Below are 15998 nucleotides of genomic sequence, written 5' to 3'. Positions count from 1 at the left end.
ATACGCTTTCCCAGAAAGTGTCCAAGAAGACCGCAGCCAGTTCAAAGTTGAAGTGATAATTAAAGGAAGTATTTATACTTCTGCAGGAGAATCTTTTAAAGCCACTTTGAAGCCCATCTATAAAGGGCTTCTTGCAGTATTACTCTGGTGGGTTGGGTGAATCAAAGGGTTAATTACTCCTTTAATAACTCCAAAGTCATTAACTCTAATGAAGGTGAGGATATAGATGAGGAAATAAAGATCTGATGCCAAGTTGGAGGGCTACATCGACAACCACACTGCTCTATACAGGATCAACTTTACTTGCTGATGGTGCCGTGTGGGCTTTCCCCCTCTGCTGTACTTATCTCTTCTGCAATCTCTTTGACCCTCAGTAGGAGGCAGTATTGAATAAAAATAGAGAAACTGCATTGGCATCAGACAGAGGTGGGCTCTATATTAACACTTCCTAGCTCTGTCACTTCGGGCAGGTGTCCAAGCTTTTCAAAGCCAAAGTTCCATTATCTGTAAAATGGGAATGATAATAATACCTCACAGTGTTGGTGTGAACTCAGGGTGAACTGAGATTCTGCAGATAAGGCCTGTAGCTCTGCACATTTTCACTTTGCATATTCAAGCGCTCAATAACAAGAGGCATCCTTGTGCATCTTGGAAGTCCCCGACTCAGTACCTGACTCAGTTTCCATCCAGGTGGTTTGAGCAAGAACAGACCTCTTGTTCCTCCCTTAGAATTTAGGGAGACTTGAAGTCTCAACCTTGAAGTTGCAAATCTCTAGGGCCGAAACAAGCTTCAGTTTCTCTGCCAGGCCACAGTGCCTAGCACAAGTCTGCACTCTGTTGGTGAGGATGGAAGAATGCAGAGAAGGGTCCGATTGTTTGCAGAAGCCATGGTTCCACCCCCACCACTGCCCCCCCACCCAGGATGCTGCGGAAGCATTCAGCATGAAAGGGGAGGCAAAGTCACCTGCTTGACTTGGTACTAAAGATGAGCATCCAAGTGGTAACAGCCTAAGGCCTTTTCTTGTACCAGGTAGTTCCATCATCTGATGCCCTCTTTCTGCCCAGATGCCAGATATCCAATGCTCCAGCAGTGAGATCAGAATTGTTCATCCCAGTCCATCATGCTCTCTTCAAGGAGAGGGTAGCAGTGTACTCTATGAGTAAAACCTCACAAAGCTGCTTCTCAGCATATCCGGTCTCTGAGGTAAGCAATTGTTCCATCATCTTCTGAGGCAGGAAACTGTGGCTGACAGCATCACAGAGGCAGAGCTTACTCTTTGTGACTTTAATTAACTCATTAGTTCTCCTTGAGAAATTTTCATGCTCCTTGATCATCTCGTCCCATATTCTGGGATTCTGTATTGCTGGGTCAAATAAAGAATCCCTTGACCATGAACTTTAGGTCCATGTTTAAAATAATAATGAAGGTAATAATCCAGGGTCCTACACCATCTCTCCCTTCTCTAAGAAGTGCAAGAAGTGTTGCCTTAAAGCTGTTGATTGAGGTTTGTGCATTACGCAGGAGAAGAGGCTGGAGGAAGGGTAGGGACATCACTGCTGCTCTGGCCCCGCCCCCAGTGCAGTGGCTGAGCCTTCTGCCTGTGGCCTGGCGCCAGCCTCTAGCAGGCGGCTGCCTCCGTGGCAGCTTAGGGACTGGCGCGACAGGCCAGTTACCTCTGGGGAGTGCTGGGCTGGTGGCAGCTTTTAATGCTCTGTGGAGGGAAGACCTCCTTCCCCTACTCAGGATCTGTAGCCCGTGGCCTAGCACTGAGTCTCTTTTAAAGCCCCAGTTCTGCAATTTCAGCCAGTTGACTCAAGAGTCTAGAGAAAGGTGGCCGGTCTTCTGGTTTCTAGGAAGAGAAAGAAAGGTTACTCTGTGATTTCCTTGTACTTGTGTGTCATAGCTAATTCCAAAGCAAACCAGAATTAAACTGCAATACTTTTTACTGATTTTTAAATATGCTTCTGTATATGTTCTATTTGACAGCATTGTGTCTTAGTTGTTAACAGCAGGCATTTTGGAATCAAAATATGGCCTGCTTTTGAATTTCAGCTTTTCCACTTAGCTATGTGACCTTGAACAGGTTACTTAACGTCTCTGAACCTCAGTTTTTTATCTGTAAAATGAGGATGATAATATTATCTATCTCATAAGATTGTTGAGAGAATGAAATAAAGTCATATATAAAATGTAACATAAATAAGTGCTAAATAGCATCAAAAAAGTAAATATTTGGGTATAAATCTCATAAAATGTGTATAGGATCTATACTAGGAAAAATATGAAATTCTAAAATAAGATATCAAAGAAGATCTAAGTAAATGGGAAAATATTCCATCTTTGTGTATAGGAAGACTTTATATTGTTAAGATGACATTTGTTTTCAACTTGATCTATAGATTCAACACAATCACAGTAAGAACCAAGCAGCTTATTTTGTAGATACTGACAAAATGACTCTAAGGTTTATGTGCTGTGCTGTGCTTACTCAGTCATGTCTAATTCTTTGGGACCCCATGGACTGTAGCCCACTGGGCTCCTCTGTCCATGGGGATTCTTCAGGTAAGAATACGGAGTGGGTTGCCAGGCCCTCCTCCAGGGGATCTTCCCACCCCAGGGATCGAATCCAGGTCTCCCACATTACAGGTGGATTCTTTACTGTCTGAGCCACCAGGGAAACCCCTAAGGTTTATATGGAAAGGTAAAAGACTCAAAATAGCCAACACAACACTGAGCAAGGTGAACAAGGTTAAAGGACCGATACTCCTCGACTTTAAGACTTACTATAAAGCTTTAGTAATCAAGAGGCTGTGATGTTGGTGAAAGAATAGACAGATAAATGGAGTAGAGTTAGGATCCCAGAAATAGGCCCACACAAATGTAATCAAATCTACCCCTTCTTCCTCTCTGGCAGTATGTTGATGTCTTGTACCATTATATTGCAAATCAAATAATATTTAAGATCTCTGCCAGCTCTTCTAGAGATAGGGAACTCCTTCAGGTAATAGGTGCTCAACGTCATTTTCTTGCTAATCTGTTTTGTCATCCCTACTGCCTCATCCTCTGAGAGGGCTCCTTCCTTTGGGGATGGGGGCAGACCCTGAAGTTACAGATTATAATGTGGGGGACGGAGAAGGGGGAACCACTTCCTTTACTGACCTCTTTCCAGCAATGATTCATGATCTGGTAGACATGCTGGGAGGCCAGTCGGGGCTTGTATAACCGAAATCCAGTGGTGATGTCTTCTACCACCTCTGAGTTGCTTCGGTTTTCGTATGGGATTTTGCCTTCACTGAAGACTTCCCACATCAGCACACCTATGAGAAATAGGGAATCAAAACAGGTAGTGAAAAAGTTCATAAATAATAACAAACTCACATCTAGAAATCACAGACCCTTTGAAATTAAAATTTGAGTCTCTACCACCAGAAAGTGCAATGTCAAACCACCTAAGCCTTACTGCTGCTGCTGCTGCTAAGTCACTTCAGTCGTGTCTGACTCTGTGCGACCCCAGAGATGGCAGCCCACCAGGCTCCCCATTACCTGGGATTCTCCAGACAAGAACACTGGAGAGGGTTGCCATTTCCTTCTCCAATGCATAAAAAGTGAAAAGTGAAAGTGAGGTTGCTCAGTCATGTCTGACTCTTCGCGACCCCATGGACTGCAGCCTACCAGCTCCTCGATCCATGGGATTTTCCAGGCAAGAGTACTGGAATGGGTTGCCATAGCGCTGTACTATTTCTGAAGAACAGAGATTTCCCAAATGAATGTTCAAGCTCAGCCCTTAGTTATATCTAACTCAAATGGTACAACTAAAGCTTGCAGGGGATGTAAGCTCAAATGTCTACACATGATGTAGATGGATGGAGTAAATGAAGTCTGCTTAACAGGGACTAGTGAGGACTGTGGAAAACCAGAAGTTAAAAGTTCTGTCCCCAAAGGGACAGCTGTGATTTAGCTCCAACAAGAGTAGGGCAGTTGGGAATGGGGGTTCAGGATTGCCACATTTTTCTGATTTACTTTAAAAGATAAATCATAAATTGGTAGTTTTAAAATATAAACTCAATTTGATTAAAAAAATACTGTGTTAACTGAGCAAAACTCTTCAAGATGTCTATTTTTGACCTCTGACGTAATCACTTTTCCTTTTCTGCCTTCAGTAGAAATTACACCCAACTTTACTATGTACTTAAATCTATTCATCGGATGTCAGAGTGGGAACAGAGCTTGCAGGTCACCTAATCCAGTAGTTTTCAAAACAGTCCAGAGAACTCAAGGGAAGAATTTTGATTCTTCCATTTGATTCAAAATATGATCCCTCAAGCATCCGAAGTCTTGAAAAATCATGTCAGAAATTTGTTCCAGTGGCAGATCCTGGGGCCCAGTCCTGACGACTGGATGAGAATTTCTGAGGGAGCCTCAGAAGTGCCTCAGGAGTTTGGGGAGGTTCAGTAAATAAGGCTATTTAACACTCCAAGATGCCAGGATTTCTAGTGAGATTTCTTTGGAAAATGGGGGTTTGCTGCTCAAAGCTGGCTGGAAAACAATTGCTTTTATGCAAACCTTGTAATGCACTAAGTATGGCCCCAAAGAGGATAGTTGACTTTTTTAAAATAGTGTAGTTCATTAGGGCAAAAGCCTTAAAATGTGTGACAAAGGCCAATGGCCTTGAGGCAGGCAGCGAGCTCTCCTCCGTCCACATTTCTGTTTCTCAGGGTTGTCACCCCAGTTTTCTCACCCTTCCTACTCTGCTTCCATCAGTCAATCTCATCTTTGGACACTTCAGATGACACATCCTAGGAAGGGACAGACTCTAAGCTCAATCCTCTAATTATAAAATGCAGCAGCAAAGTCCTAGGCTGACAACCTGTGGCAGAATAAACACCATTCCAAGTCAGTGGGTCAGTGTGACAAAGTGGCCATGGCTGCAAACGTTTCTTTATGGAACAACTGGCTTGGTGCAACATAACCAGCTGTACCCAGGGAGAGTGGCCACACCCTTCCTAGTTGTATGCACTGGGGGAAAGAGGATCTGAGGTTGCTCTAGTGCAGTTTTATTTCTTCTGAGTTCATTCTGTACCTTCAGTTTGATTATCAAAGTCATAACTAGGCCTGTTGAACAGAGGAACTACTTTAAGGAACAATTTTTGTTGTTGTTGTGGTTTCGTAGCTAAGTCGTATCTGTCTCTTTTGTGACCCTGGACTGTATCCTGCCAGGCTCCTCTGTCCATGGGATTTCCCAGGCAAGAATACTGCAGTGGGTTGCCATTCCCTTCTCCAGGAGATCTTACTGACCCAGGGCTCAAACCTTGGTCTTCTGTGTTGACAGGTATATTCTTTACCACTGAACCTGAGAGGTCCAAGGAACAATTTAGAAGGACTCAAAATAAACATACCACTTGGCTGTTGGAAATGGATATTCCAAAGTACTGAAGAAGACTAATTAGTTCTTTTCCTAAGGGATTTAGTCTTCTCCCTGGTTTCTACTACTAGTCAATATTCTTGGCAAATCTTCCCTTCATACAGAATGACAACATCAAACTCCAAACCATTCCTGTCCAAAGTAGAATCCTTCTTACACTCCAGATCAAAGAGGTTGTCCAGTACAGTTTTGTGCACACTTTAATATGCACAGGCTATGATTTACAAAGACATGACACTTCCAGCAAGAACATTTAGTGCTTCTTGTCACACGGGCATCATTCATTCTTTCATTCATGCCCATTTGCACTTATGAAAAATCGAATTCTTTACCATGGCCAACCAATTTCATGGCCTATATTTCTCCTGCTAAGTCAGTACTCCCTTTTCTTTGGACACACCAAACTTTGGCACTTGCTGCTGCCTTTGTTAGGGACACTGTTTCCTGGATCTTCAAATGGAGACATCTTCCTCTCATCATTCAGCTCTCTGCTCAACAGTCACAGAGAATCTTGGAGAGGCCTTCCTGGATGGATCCTGCTATTTAGTACAGATCCTCCCTCCATTATAGTCTCTCTTCGCCCCATTACTGCTCTGTTTTTTACATAGCACTTGCTTACTACTCCCTGACTTGACTTTACACACATATTTACTAGCTTGTTTACATGACTGTTATTTCACCTTAAAATTTGGCTCCAAGAGAACAGGAGTCTTTTCTATCCTATGTCACAATCCTTTGTGAGCACCCAAATTAGCCCCTGGCATGTAGTAGATGCTCAAAAAATCATTGTTGAATGAAAGGGAAATAAACTTACTGAGGGTTAAATGTGGGAATAAACATGATGTTGCAAAAAAACATGGTTCCTGCCCTCCAGGGACTCATATTCTAATCTTCTGACTCCTCCATCTCTTGATCTCACAGCAGCTGTCATCAGTATCCTGTTTTCATTTTTATTTTTACCCCATTTCAAAAATAACCAAGAATAAATACAATAATGAGTCTGCAGACTCTCACTGGGATGCCCTCAACATCCCAGCAATTGGACAAATGAAACAGCTGGCACACAGTCCCAGGTTGTGTGGGTGTGGGGCCAGAATGATACTTACCAAATGACCACACATCTGACTTGCTGCTGTAGCGACTGAAGGAGAAGACTTCTGGGGATGCCCACTTCACTGGGAATTTGGTGCCTGTGGAACTGGTGTATTGGTCATCAAGGACGAACCTGGGAAGAGAGAGGAGAGAGATGGTCCGAGTGTCCTGGGGGCCTGCGTTCCATTCCTGAGACTTTGCTGGTACCATATCCCCATGTTACCTTGTCATCCCAAAGTCGGACACCTTGATGACTTGGTTTTCCCCAACTAAACAATTCCGGGCAGCCTGGAGCAGAGAGAGGCAAACAAAAGGGAAAAGAAAACTTGGTGAGTAATCAGTAATTAAGGAGTCTCCTATAATCACAGTGCTTTGCTTATATGGGAGCAATAAGGAGCTTCACAAATGTTAATTAAGCATCACTAGTGCGTGATGGAAACTGAATGCGTAAGGTCTTTTTATCAGGGTGAGTAAATCTCATCTTTCATCTTCATTCCTGGGATCCTAATCAAAAAAGAAATCCATGGTGTTGTGTAACCAATTATAAGCTCCAGTGCAACCTGATGTTAATCTTAGGGATGGTATGGAGAAGCTGTCATCCATTTGACTAAAGTGAGAATGTATTGAGGTTGCTAATTCTCTTAAAACTATTCCTCAATGGTGAGATGACATGGTCCCTAACTCACATCACAGAGTCTTGGATTTGAAGATCCCTTACTGATAAAAGATCCAGTGAGTCTTAAATTCTAATGTGCCTGCAAATTCCATGGGGTGGACATGTTAAAATGAATATTCCTGAGCCTCAACCACCAGAAATTCTGAGGTTGGTTCTAGGATCACCCCAATGTGATCCTGATAGATCCTTGGATAACATTTTAAGAAAGCATGTACTTGTCAACTTCTCTCATTTTACCAAGAGGATGTGGAGACATAGAAAGGTTAAGGAGGAGGCACTGTTAGCTTCATTTTGGAAGAATGTAAACTCCAACTCAGAGAGTGGAAGTTAGAGGTGGGGCTGGGAATAGAGCTCAGAACTGAGTCCCATGAGGATCTCCCACAGTGGGTGGAGGAAGGAAGAAGTTGCAATGGGAAGGAAGAAAGCTTGTGCCTTTTTATTGATTCATGCGTTCCCAGTCTTGGCAGTTCTGCATTTCAGTGGGACATGCCCCTTTACCCTGGACTTGTAGGGTTTTGCCCTGCATCCTCTTACCAAGTCTCTGTGGATGACACACGCCTCTTCCAGGTAGGCCATGCCCTCACATACGTCCAGACACATGCCCAGCAGGGTCTCCGCGGCAAAGAGCCCCCTCTGGCTACGCAGGTAATCTGACAGGCAGCCGTGTTCCATGAACTCAAACACCAGGCAGATGGGGGCCTGTTCCAGGCATACTCCATAGAGCTGGACTAGTTTGGGGTGAGAGAGTTTCCTGGAGAACAATGGCAAGAGTTGAGATGGTCTAAATTCAGTTTCCCAAAATACACTCCCTCCCTCAAACAAAAATGTCTCATTGAGCTGAAGAATGGCACAGACTCAGCTGGTGTGTGTGAGGACAACAAAGGTCAGTGTGACTGGCATGCATGCAACCAGAGGAGAGATGGGTAGGAGATGAAGTTAAGGAGTGGGCAGGGCCAGACCATGGCAGGCCTTCTAGACCACAGTGAGGAGCTTGGTGTTATTCTCCATGCCATAGGAAGCCATCGCTGGACTTGGGCAGGGAGGTGGCATAAGACGACATTAGAATGGTATTTCAAGGTCACAGTGCTCTCTGTGTGGCCACTCACATCATGACTTCAGCCTCCTCAATGAAGTCCTCTTCTGACATGGCCCCTTCTTGAATGGTTTTGATGGCCACCTTGTCCTTGTTGAGCCAGTAGCCAAGATGCACCAGCCCAAACTGCCCACTGCCAATCTCCTGCACAAAAGTGAGCTCTGCGGGATCAATCACCCATTTCCCTGCAACAGAAAGACAGGGTTTTCCAGAGTTGGCAAGCAGTAGATATGAGGTATAGGACTACCAGGGAACTATACTGCTCTATCTAGAATGTTAGACTATCGTTAAGGTAGCTCAAAGATGGCAATGGTATAAGCCCTCATACTTAGAACTATAGATAGGTAAAATTATCTTCTTTCCCAAATAATAACATAGAATATGCACTGAAAACCATGAAAAAATGTGTGTGGGGACAGTCACATGGAAAGAGGAAGGAGGATGGCATTAGTTGAGATATTAAAGTCAATGAAAGGGTTCTAAGGTCCCAATCATTTCCTATACCTAATCGAAAATTGTTCTTGTCATTTTTCATGTAGAGCAAGTTTTATTTGAATTGGTCATTCATTCATGCATTTATCCATCAAGAGCATCCATTTTGTAGACAGCACTTGTTAGGCCTTAGCGGAAGTAAGGCTGTGGATTCCAGGTGGAGTGGTACCGAGGTGCAGGCCAGCACACGGTCTAGCACAAGGCAGGCTCACAACAAATGCTCAGTAAATGAATAAAAGGGATCTGAGTCTCAACCTCCATGCTGACAGAAATGAATGGGTTCATAGAATGCTCTCTGGGCTTCCACTCAGCATCAACACATTAGGATTCTACAAGGTATTGGAGTTACTTTGTTTTTGTCAGGAGGCTGAGGGGCACTATCCTCTCCTGGCGCTTGGTCTAGTACCATAAACAGTTCGGTTTCTACCTCTCTGAGGCAGAGACTCAACAGGAAGCAGTACCAAGCACCCACAGTGTGCAGACATGGCGCTGGTTACAGACGAGGAGCCCACGGCGACATTTCTCAAAGTATCACCCTCTAACCCCTGGTGTCAGAATCACCCAGGGCACTTGCTGAAAATGCAGCTCCAGGACCCAACTGTCAGGGATTGCGTTTTGGTAAGTGCTGGGTTGGGGCCGGGAGTCAATACTTTTCATAAGCATCCTAGATAACTTGAATGCCCACCGAAGTTTGGGGACCACCAACATAAAAGTTACAACATGAAAGTTACATCAGCCTTCTCCTCGGCCAGCACAGTTTGGATCAGGGTATGTTTGCATCCCCAAATGCCTTCAGGTTCCAGGCAGAAAGTACAAGGAGGTGAAGTGGTTTCATAGGGAAGGAAGGAAAAGTAAGGTCCATGGCCCTGGAGATGTATGCCCTGTCTAAAAGCATTCAAAAAATTTTAACACAGTGCTATGCGGACACACACTTCTGGATGCTGCTAGCTTATAGCACCTGCAAGGGACTGATAGCCAATAAACCAGATGATACAGAAGTTCTAGAAGATAGGCAGAAACACAGTGGTGTAGCATTGGTTTCTCACAGCACTGAGTGGAATGCTCTGTACAGAGCAGGTGGTCAGTGAACACTTCATTGATATGACCTAGATAAATGTGCATCTGTCTATCTATCTATCTTACACACATTGTAAATGTTCATTTGTGTATACCATCTCCAGATATATAATGTACTTGTTTAATGATCATTTTAAGTCTGGGGAAGTCCACTCACAATTTGCCCCAGACCTTTAGGGGTGTGAGTTAGTGCGAATGAATACCATTCCCAAATGCACTCTTACCATATCTCAGCCCTGCGGTGACTGGGGCTTTCTGCCTCCAGGAGCAAACTGGATACCGGAGTCTAGTGACCAGGCCTGGGTTGATTAAAAAGTGAAAGGCAGTTGTTAGAGCTTTACTGAAGCAACCATCTGAGTCAAATCATCAGGAAGAAAAAAGTATAATCCAATGCAAGAGCTATTTTTATTCTGGAAAAAAAATTCCAAAGCCACAATCACTGATATTACACTTTCCCTGAGAGGACCTGTAATATCTCAGGTGGGTAGGTGGTTGGTGAAATCTCATGATTCCAGCAGCAAAATTTGCTAATGGAAAGTATGTAATCAAATATTTGGCATCCTTTGGTATTGGCATAAATCATTACTATTTATAGTTGGTTTGTCTGGAATGATGGGTGTTTGTCACTTTTCTCCATGTTCCCCTGCAAGGGCCCCCCTCTGGCCTTGTCCTGAGAACTCACCTCCTCCGTTGTGCTGGTGATAATTGATGAGGAGAGGGATGGAATCAAACACATACTTTTCAGCCACGTAATATCGCTTGGGGTTGTCATTTGTTTCTTTGATGTGATAATGCTTTATACAGGGGTTGTGCTCACTGAAACAAATGAGACATGCAGTGATTACTAAGAAGCAATGTTTGGACACAGAAACATCTGTTGGTAGCAGTATCCTAGTAGCTTTGCTTTTTACCCTCTCACAAGCATGGCAGATATCTTTTAACTTTTATGTCAGTCTTGACAGGTTGGCCCTGAGTGGTGTATGAAGGAAGATTCTGAGGGTGTGTCTGGACCGTTATGATTGGTCCCATGATGGACTGGTGATGTTTCTCCTCAAAACAGAAAATAGGGGAAGGTCTTGTATCCATCCCCCATGATCTTGTATCCATCCCCCATGGGATGGCATGTTTGCCTTCTCTGCTGTGTGGATTTAACTAATCATCAGCATATGTTCAGAAAGTATCTCAGCCCCTTTGTACTTATTTGACTGCCTAGCAGAGTTAACATAGCTGCCTTGACTGCCGTTCATAAAAGATCTGCTTGCCAGGTTGGCTTCCGAGAACTTGGGTTTCAAAAGGGCTTCCACCATTCTCTCACTGGTAAGGATGTGCCTAAATTGTTTACATAAACAATGAGGTTTACGCTCAACGTTTGCTTTTCTTCTGGGAGTCTGGAATTTTGCTACGTGCCAGGCAGAGGGTACCTACATGACCAGCCACCAGTGAAAGCTTTGGGTGCTGAGTCTCTTGAGAGCTTCCCTGGTGACACCATTTCACCCTGTTATGGCACTTGTCGCTGGAGGATTTAGGCACATCCTGTGTAGCCCACTAGGAGAGGGCTCTTGAAAGCGTGCATCTGGCTCTCTTTGGGTTTTGCCCCACGTGCCTTCCCCTTGTGCTGCTTTTGCTTTGTATGCTTTCACTGTAAAAAGTCTTCGCCTTGAGTACCACCCTGTCCTGAGTCCTGAGCCTTCCTAATGAATCGCCGAATCTGGGGTGGGCTGAGGGACTCCCAACACAGACTTTATTTCTCATTCTTCTCCCATCATCCTTTTGGAGTCCCTGGTCCCCCAGCTATGGCAGAGGCACGGCCCCTTGGAGATGGGCATTGCCTTCTTTCTCAACCTTGGACAGACCCTTCTTCCTCTTCACCACCTGGCTACACCCTGCTCTTGCTTCAAGTCTTGCTGAGGTCCTTCATCCTCCAGCAAGTATTCCCTGCATTGTGCGTGATGCTCAATCATGTCCGACTCTGGAACCCCACGGTCTATAGCCTGCAGGCTCCTCTGTCCGTAGGATTTCCCAGGCAAGAATATTGGAGTGGGTTGCCATTTCCTTCTCCAAAGTGTTTGTTCCCTGAGGACACCTTAAAAATTACTTTCCTCTTACTGGACTTTGGTCATTGCCACACTGCTTAGTTCTTACTGACTTTCTAGATAGAAAAGAATTTGTGACCTGGCTAGGCTTCTATACAGTTTTACAGAGGAGACTGTGGTCTGAGGAACATAGACCAGCAGTGAGGGTCTTGCAGTCAGCCAGCTGGAACATGAGGGCAGCTTGACCTCTGGTGTTGCCTCAGAAGGGGCCATCAGCTCTGTGTGAAAGGAGCATAGTAGTACCTGCCTTTGGGGCTTATTATGGTTGGAAATGACCTATAAGGTTCTTTCACATAGTAAGAACTCAATAAATGGGGGGAAGTTTTATCAGCAGAGCCAGAACTAGAATTCATTTTTTCTTGCTTGTAAAGTATCTTTTTTGTTATTCTTTGGATTAAATTATAAACTTGTATTAAATACAGGACTAGCTATTTTATTTCATTAGAGCTCTGCACTCAAGGATGCTAACTGGGGCAAGAACCTGGCATCCAGGCCCAGCTCTGTCATTTTCCAGTTAAGTGAGTTCAGTTATGTCGTTAATCTCCCTGGCCTTGGTTTTCTCAGAGGGATCAGGGACAATGCACTATTTCTAAGGACCCCTCTACCTCATCCACTCTCTGACATTGCTGTGTGTGGCTTGGTGATCACCTCAGTACCATCTCTCCCCACTTAGCTGAGTTAGCACCATACCTCACGATGGCCTTGGTGAAAACAGACACGGTGTACGTCCCTGGAGTCCTGGAATCTCGCACCATAAAGGCTCCTTCTTTGCCCTGGAATGGTTAACAAGGATGAAAAATCAGTGATCCCAGGAAATCAGGCTTGTGTATCTAGCTCCACTTTCTTGCCCTTGAAAGGAGGAAATACCATAGGCCAGCTTGGCACAAAGCAGCCTCTCAGCAGTAATGGCTACCATTTCACATATTCATTCATGAGACATTTTTTGAGCTCCTACTGTGGGTCCAAGACTATTCTAGTGATGACAGAAACAGTAAACAGAGGCAAACAGACACAAATTCTGCCTTCCTGGGGCTCATTACAGATATTATTTAACCCTGACCACAACATTGCAAATTAGATGTTGTTATCCTCAATTTCCTGATGAAGATGCTGAGTGCTGCAGAGCTGAAGTGATTTTCTCATGACCTACAAATGTAGGGGGCAGACCTGGAGTTTGAACCTTGAATGTGGTGGGTGAGCAAAACCCTTGCTCATTCTACTAGTCCATGGTGCCTCCATTCAACAAATGTTAGAAGCCACCTGTCCATTCCCCACAAGGGCACAAAATTTCTGTCTAGGAAGATCCATCAGTTCCTTAGTGGAAATATATATTGTAGACCCTTTTTCAAGTGCTGATTTTGCTGCAGGGCAAAAGGAGAAAGAACATGAAACTGGTGGTTGCAAGAGGGAAGTGCAGAGAAGGGGGAATTCTCCAAAATATGCCTTCTACCCCACTGACAGTTTTGCCAGTGCTGATGAAATAAGTACAAACAAATGGAGACACCAGTTTATTCCATCCTGGTAGAACCTTTAAAAATCTTAACTCTGATTTTGAGTACTTTGTGTCTGACGCTCTGTTCCTATCCAGCTGTCAATCTGTGCTGTGACATTTGCAAAACTTATTTCTGGGGGTGGTTCACTTAACTTAGACATAGTGAGGGCCGTAAGTGAAGGCCAGAGAGAGACAGAAGCCTTGTGAGGCAGGCATACGCTTGACATACATGGAGCAAAGTATGTACAATTTGAACAATATTAGGCCCTAATCCCAAAGGTGAGTCATCTACACATAAAAATAATACACATGGGTTGTTATACTAATTGTTTGAATCCTATAATCTCAGGATTAGAGAAGATCCCAGAAAGGTTTCCTACCCCAAAATTATCCCAGCCTCAGTACTATGGACATTTGGGGCCTAGTATTTCTTTGTTGAGGGGACTGTCCTGTGCATTATAGATGTATAGCAGCATCCCTGGCCTCTATCAACTGGATGCCAGACACTGTCACATGTTTCCTTGAGGACAAAGTCACCCTTGGTTGAAAATCACTGATCTGGCCTATCCCCCTGTGCCCCAAACTTTATTGATGATCACAAAATCAAGTGAAGAATCTAAAGCACAAAACAAGACAAAGAAAAATAATGACCACAAGCAGTTGACCATGCTCCCCTTGATACCTACACACCTAGAATCTCCAGGACTGGGACCCTGGGGCTTGAACTTTTAAAAGGTTTATGGACATTCAGATTTGGTCTCTACTGACTCAACCAAATATGCATTTCTTACTTTAACCATCCTGATGAGTAGTCTCTGTCTTTTGAAAGAGCACTCATAGTTGGAAAGCTCATCCTCACACAGAAATTTAACCTACTTCCTTTGACTTGGCCCTGAACCTGCAGAGGGGCATGTGGAGGGGACAGTTGGCCCTTACATCATCAAACCTAGAGTTTTACCCCATAAACTCTCTGAGTTTCCCCAAACTCTTCTTCTCTCTGCTGGGAGTTTCAAGAGTCTATTTTGAAATTTGAGGGTGGTGGAAGGTAGGGGAGTTGGATGAAAGTGGTCAAAACGTACAAACTTCTAGTTATAATAGAAATTTGGGGGACATCATGTACAATATGGTGACTGTAGTTAACAATACTGCATTGTATATTTGAAAGTTGTTTAAGACCTTAAACATTCTCATCACAAGAAAAAAAATGTAGCTATGTGTGGAGATTAATGTTAACTACACTTATTGTACTAATCATTTTGCAATATTATATATAAATCAAATCATTAAGTTGTATACCTTCAACTTATGTCATTTGTCAATTATTATCTCACTAAAACTAGAAAAAGAAAGAAATTTGAAGCTGACACCTGACTCTTCAGGTCTCAGTTTTACCCTTGACCTTCCTTTCTCAAGGTTGTGAGGTAGGGCTGCCCTATGTTACCTAAAAGCAGGGGAAGAATTGATGAAAATATAGAAAGCTACTACATTTCTTTTTATGAGATGTCATAGTATTTGAGGACAGTACTAGTATTCTGTCTTTGTACACACAGAATTTACTTTAATGATTCTGTACTTCATGAATTTTTTTAAAATGTAAGAAAATGAGTTGTAAATCTTTCTGGACCAATAGCGTAACCCTATACACCCCTTGTAGCCTTCCACATTGTCCACAATGTGCTGTGCATGACCTTGGACATGGTTAGGCCAGAGGAGAACTAACCAGATTCTTAGTTTCTTTTTCTCAGATATGAATGTAAACTGTTTATCCAGTGCAATAGGAAAGACCCTTTAACTTGCTTGCAAATCATTCTTTTAAAAAACTTGACCTCCCCCACGTTGGGATCAGTAGTGAATTCAATTTCTGAAGTAAAGCTGAGCTATATGACACCAAAAAAAAAAAAATCCCAGATTAATTCATTAGATTTTAAAATAGCTTTTGAATTTAGATACAATGAAATGATCCTTGTTTAAGCGTACAATTCAATGATTTTTATAAAAATCAAAGAGTTATGCCACCATCACCATGATCTAACTTTAGAATATTTTAATCTCTCCCGAAAGACACCTCAGTATCATTTGCACCCCAGCACATTAATTTGCCTTATTTATAGATTTGCCTAGTTTAGAAATTCCATATAAATGAAATTGTATAATATGTGGTTTCTTTTGACTGGATTCTTACTCTTAGCATATTGTTTATAAGGTTCATCAACTTTTAACATATACCAATATCTCATTCTTTTTTATGGTTACATAATATTCTTTTGTATGGATAACACCACATTTTGTTTATCTGTGCATCAGTTGCTGAGCATTTGGGCTGTTTTAACCTTTGATATTGTGAATAGTGAATCTGTGTCTGGCTTCTTCTTCTTCTGCTGCTGCTGCTGCGTCGCTTCAGTCCTGTCCAACTCTGTACGACCCCGTAGACGGCAGCCCACCAGGCTCCCTAATCCCCGGGATTCTCCAGGCAAGAACACTGGAGTGGGTTGCCATTTCCTGCTCCAATGCATGCATGGATGCTAAGTCATTTCAGTCGTGTCCGACTCTCTGTGACCCC

General features: G+C 43.4%; 1 protein-coding gene across 1 annotated transcript in view; it reads right to left on the bottom strand.

Annotated features, from left to right (window-relative positions):
• Positions 1–1778: 1778 nt before the first annotated feature.
• The window catches only part of ITK (IL2 inducible T cell kinase), a 61380-nt gene continuing 47160 nt past the window's right edge, over positions 1779–15998 (bottom strand). Inside the window, exons 9-17 of the mRNA XM_068980207.1 lie at positions 12637–12719; positions 10536–10669; positions 10078–10152; positions 8298–8469; positions 7726–7942; positions 6739–6803; positions 6530–6648; positions 3161–3318; positions 1779–1850 (exon numbers count right to left, since the gene is read on the bottom strand). Of these exons, the coding sequence (XP_068836308.1) occupies positions 1779–1850; positions 3161–3318; positions 6530–6648; positions 6739–6803; positions 7726–7942; positions 8298–8469; positions 10078–10152; positions 10536–10669; positions 12637–12719 (1095 nt within the window). The remainder of the gene's footprint in view (positions 1851–3160; positions 3319–6529; positions 6649–6738; positions 6804–7725; positions 7943–8297; positions 8470–10077; positions 10153–10535; positions 10670–12636; positions 12720–15998) is intronic.

Source organism: Capricornis sumatraensis, chromosome 9 (assembly GCF_032405125.1).
Source record: "Capricornis sumatraensis isolate serow.1 chromosome 9, serow.2, whole genome shotgun sequence".
Classification (NCBI taxonomy): domain Eukaryota; kingdom Metazoa; phylum Chordata; class Mammalia; order Artiodactyla; family Bovidae; genus Capricornis; species Capricornis sumatraensis.
The sequence above is the reverse complement of the archived record's forward strand: the minus strand, read 5'-3'. Positions and strand labels throughout refer to the sequence as shown.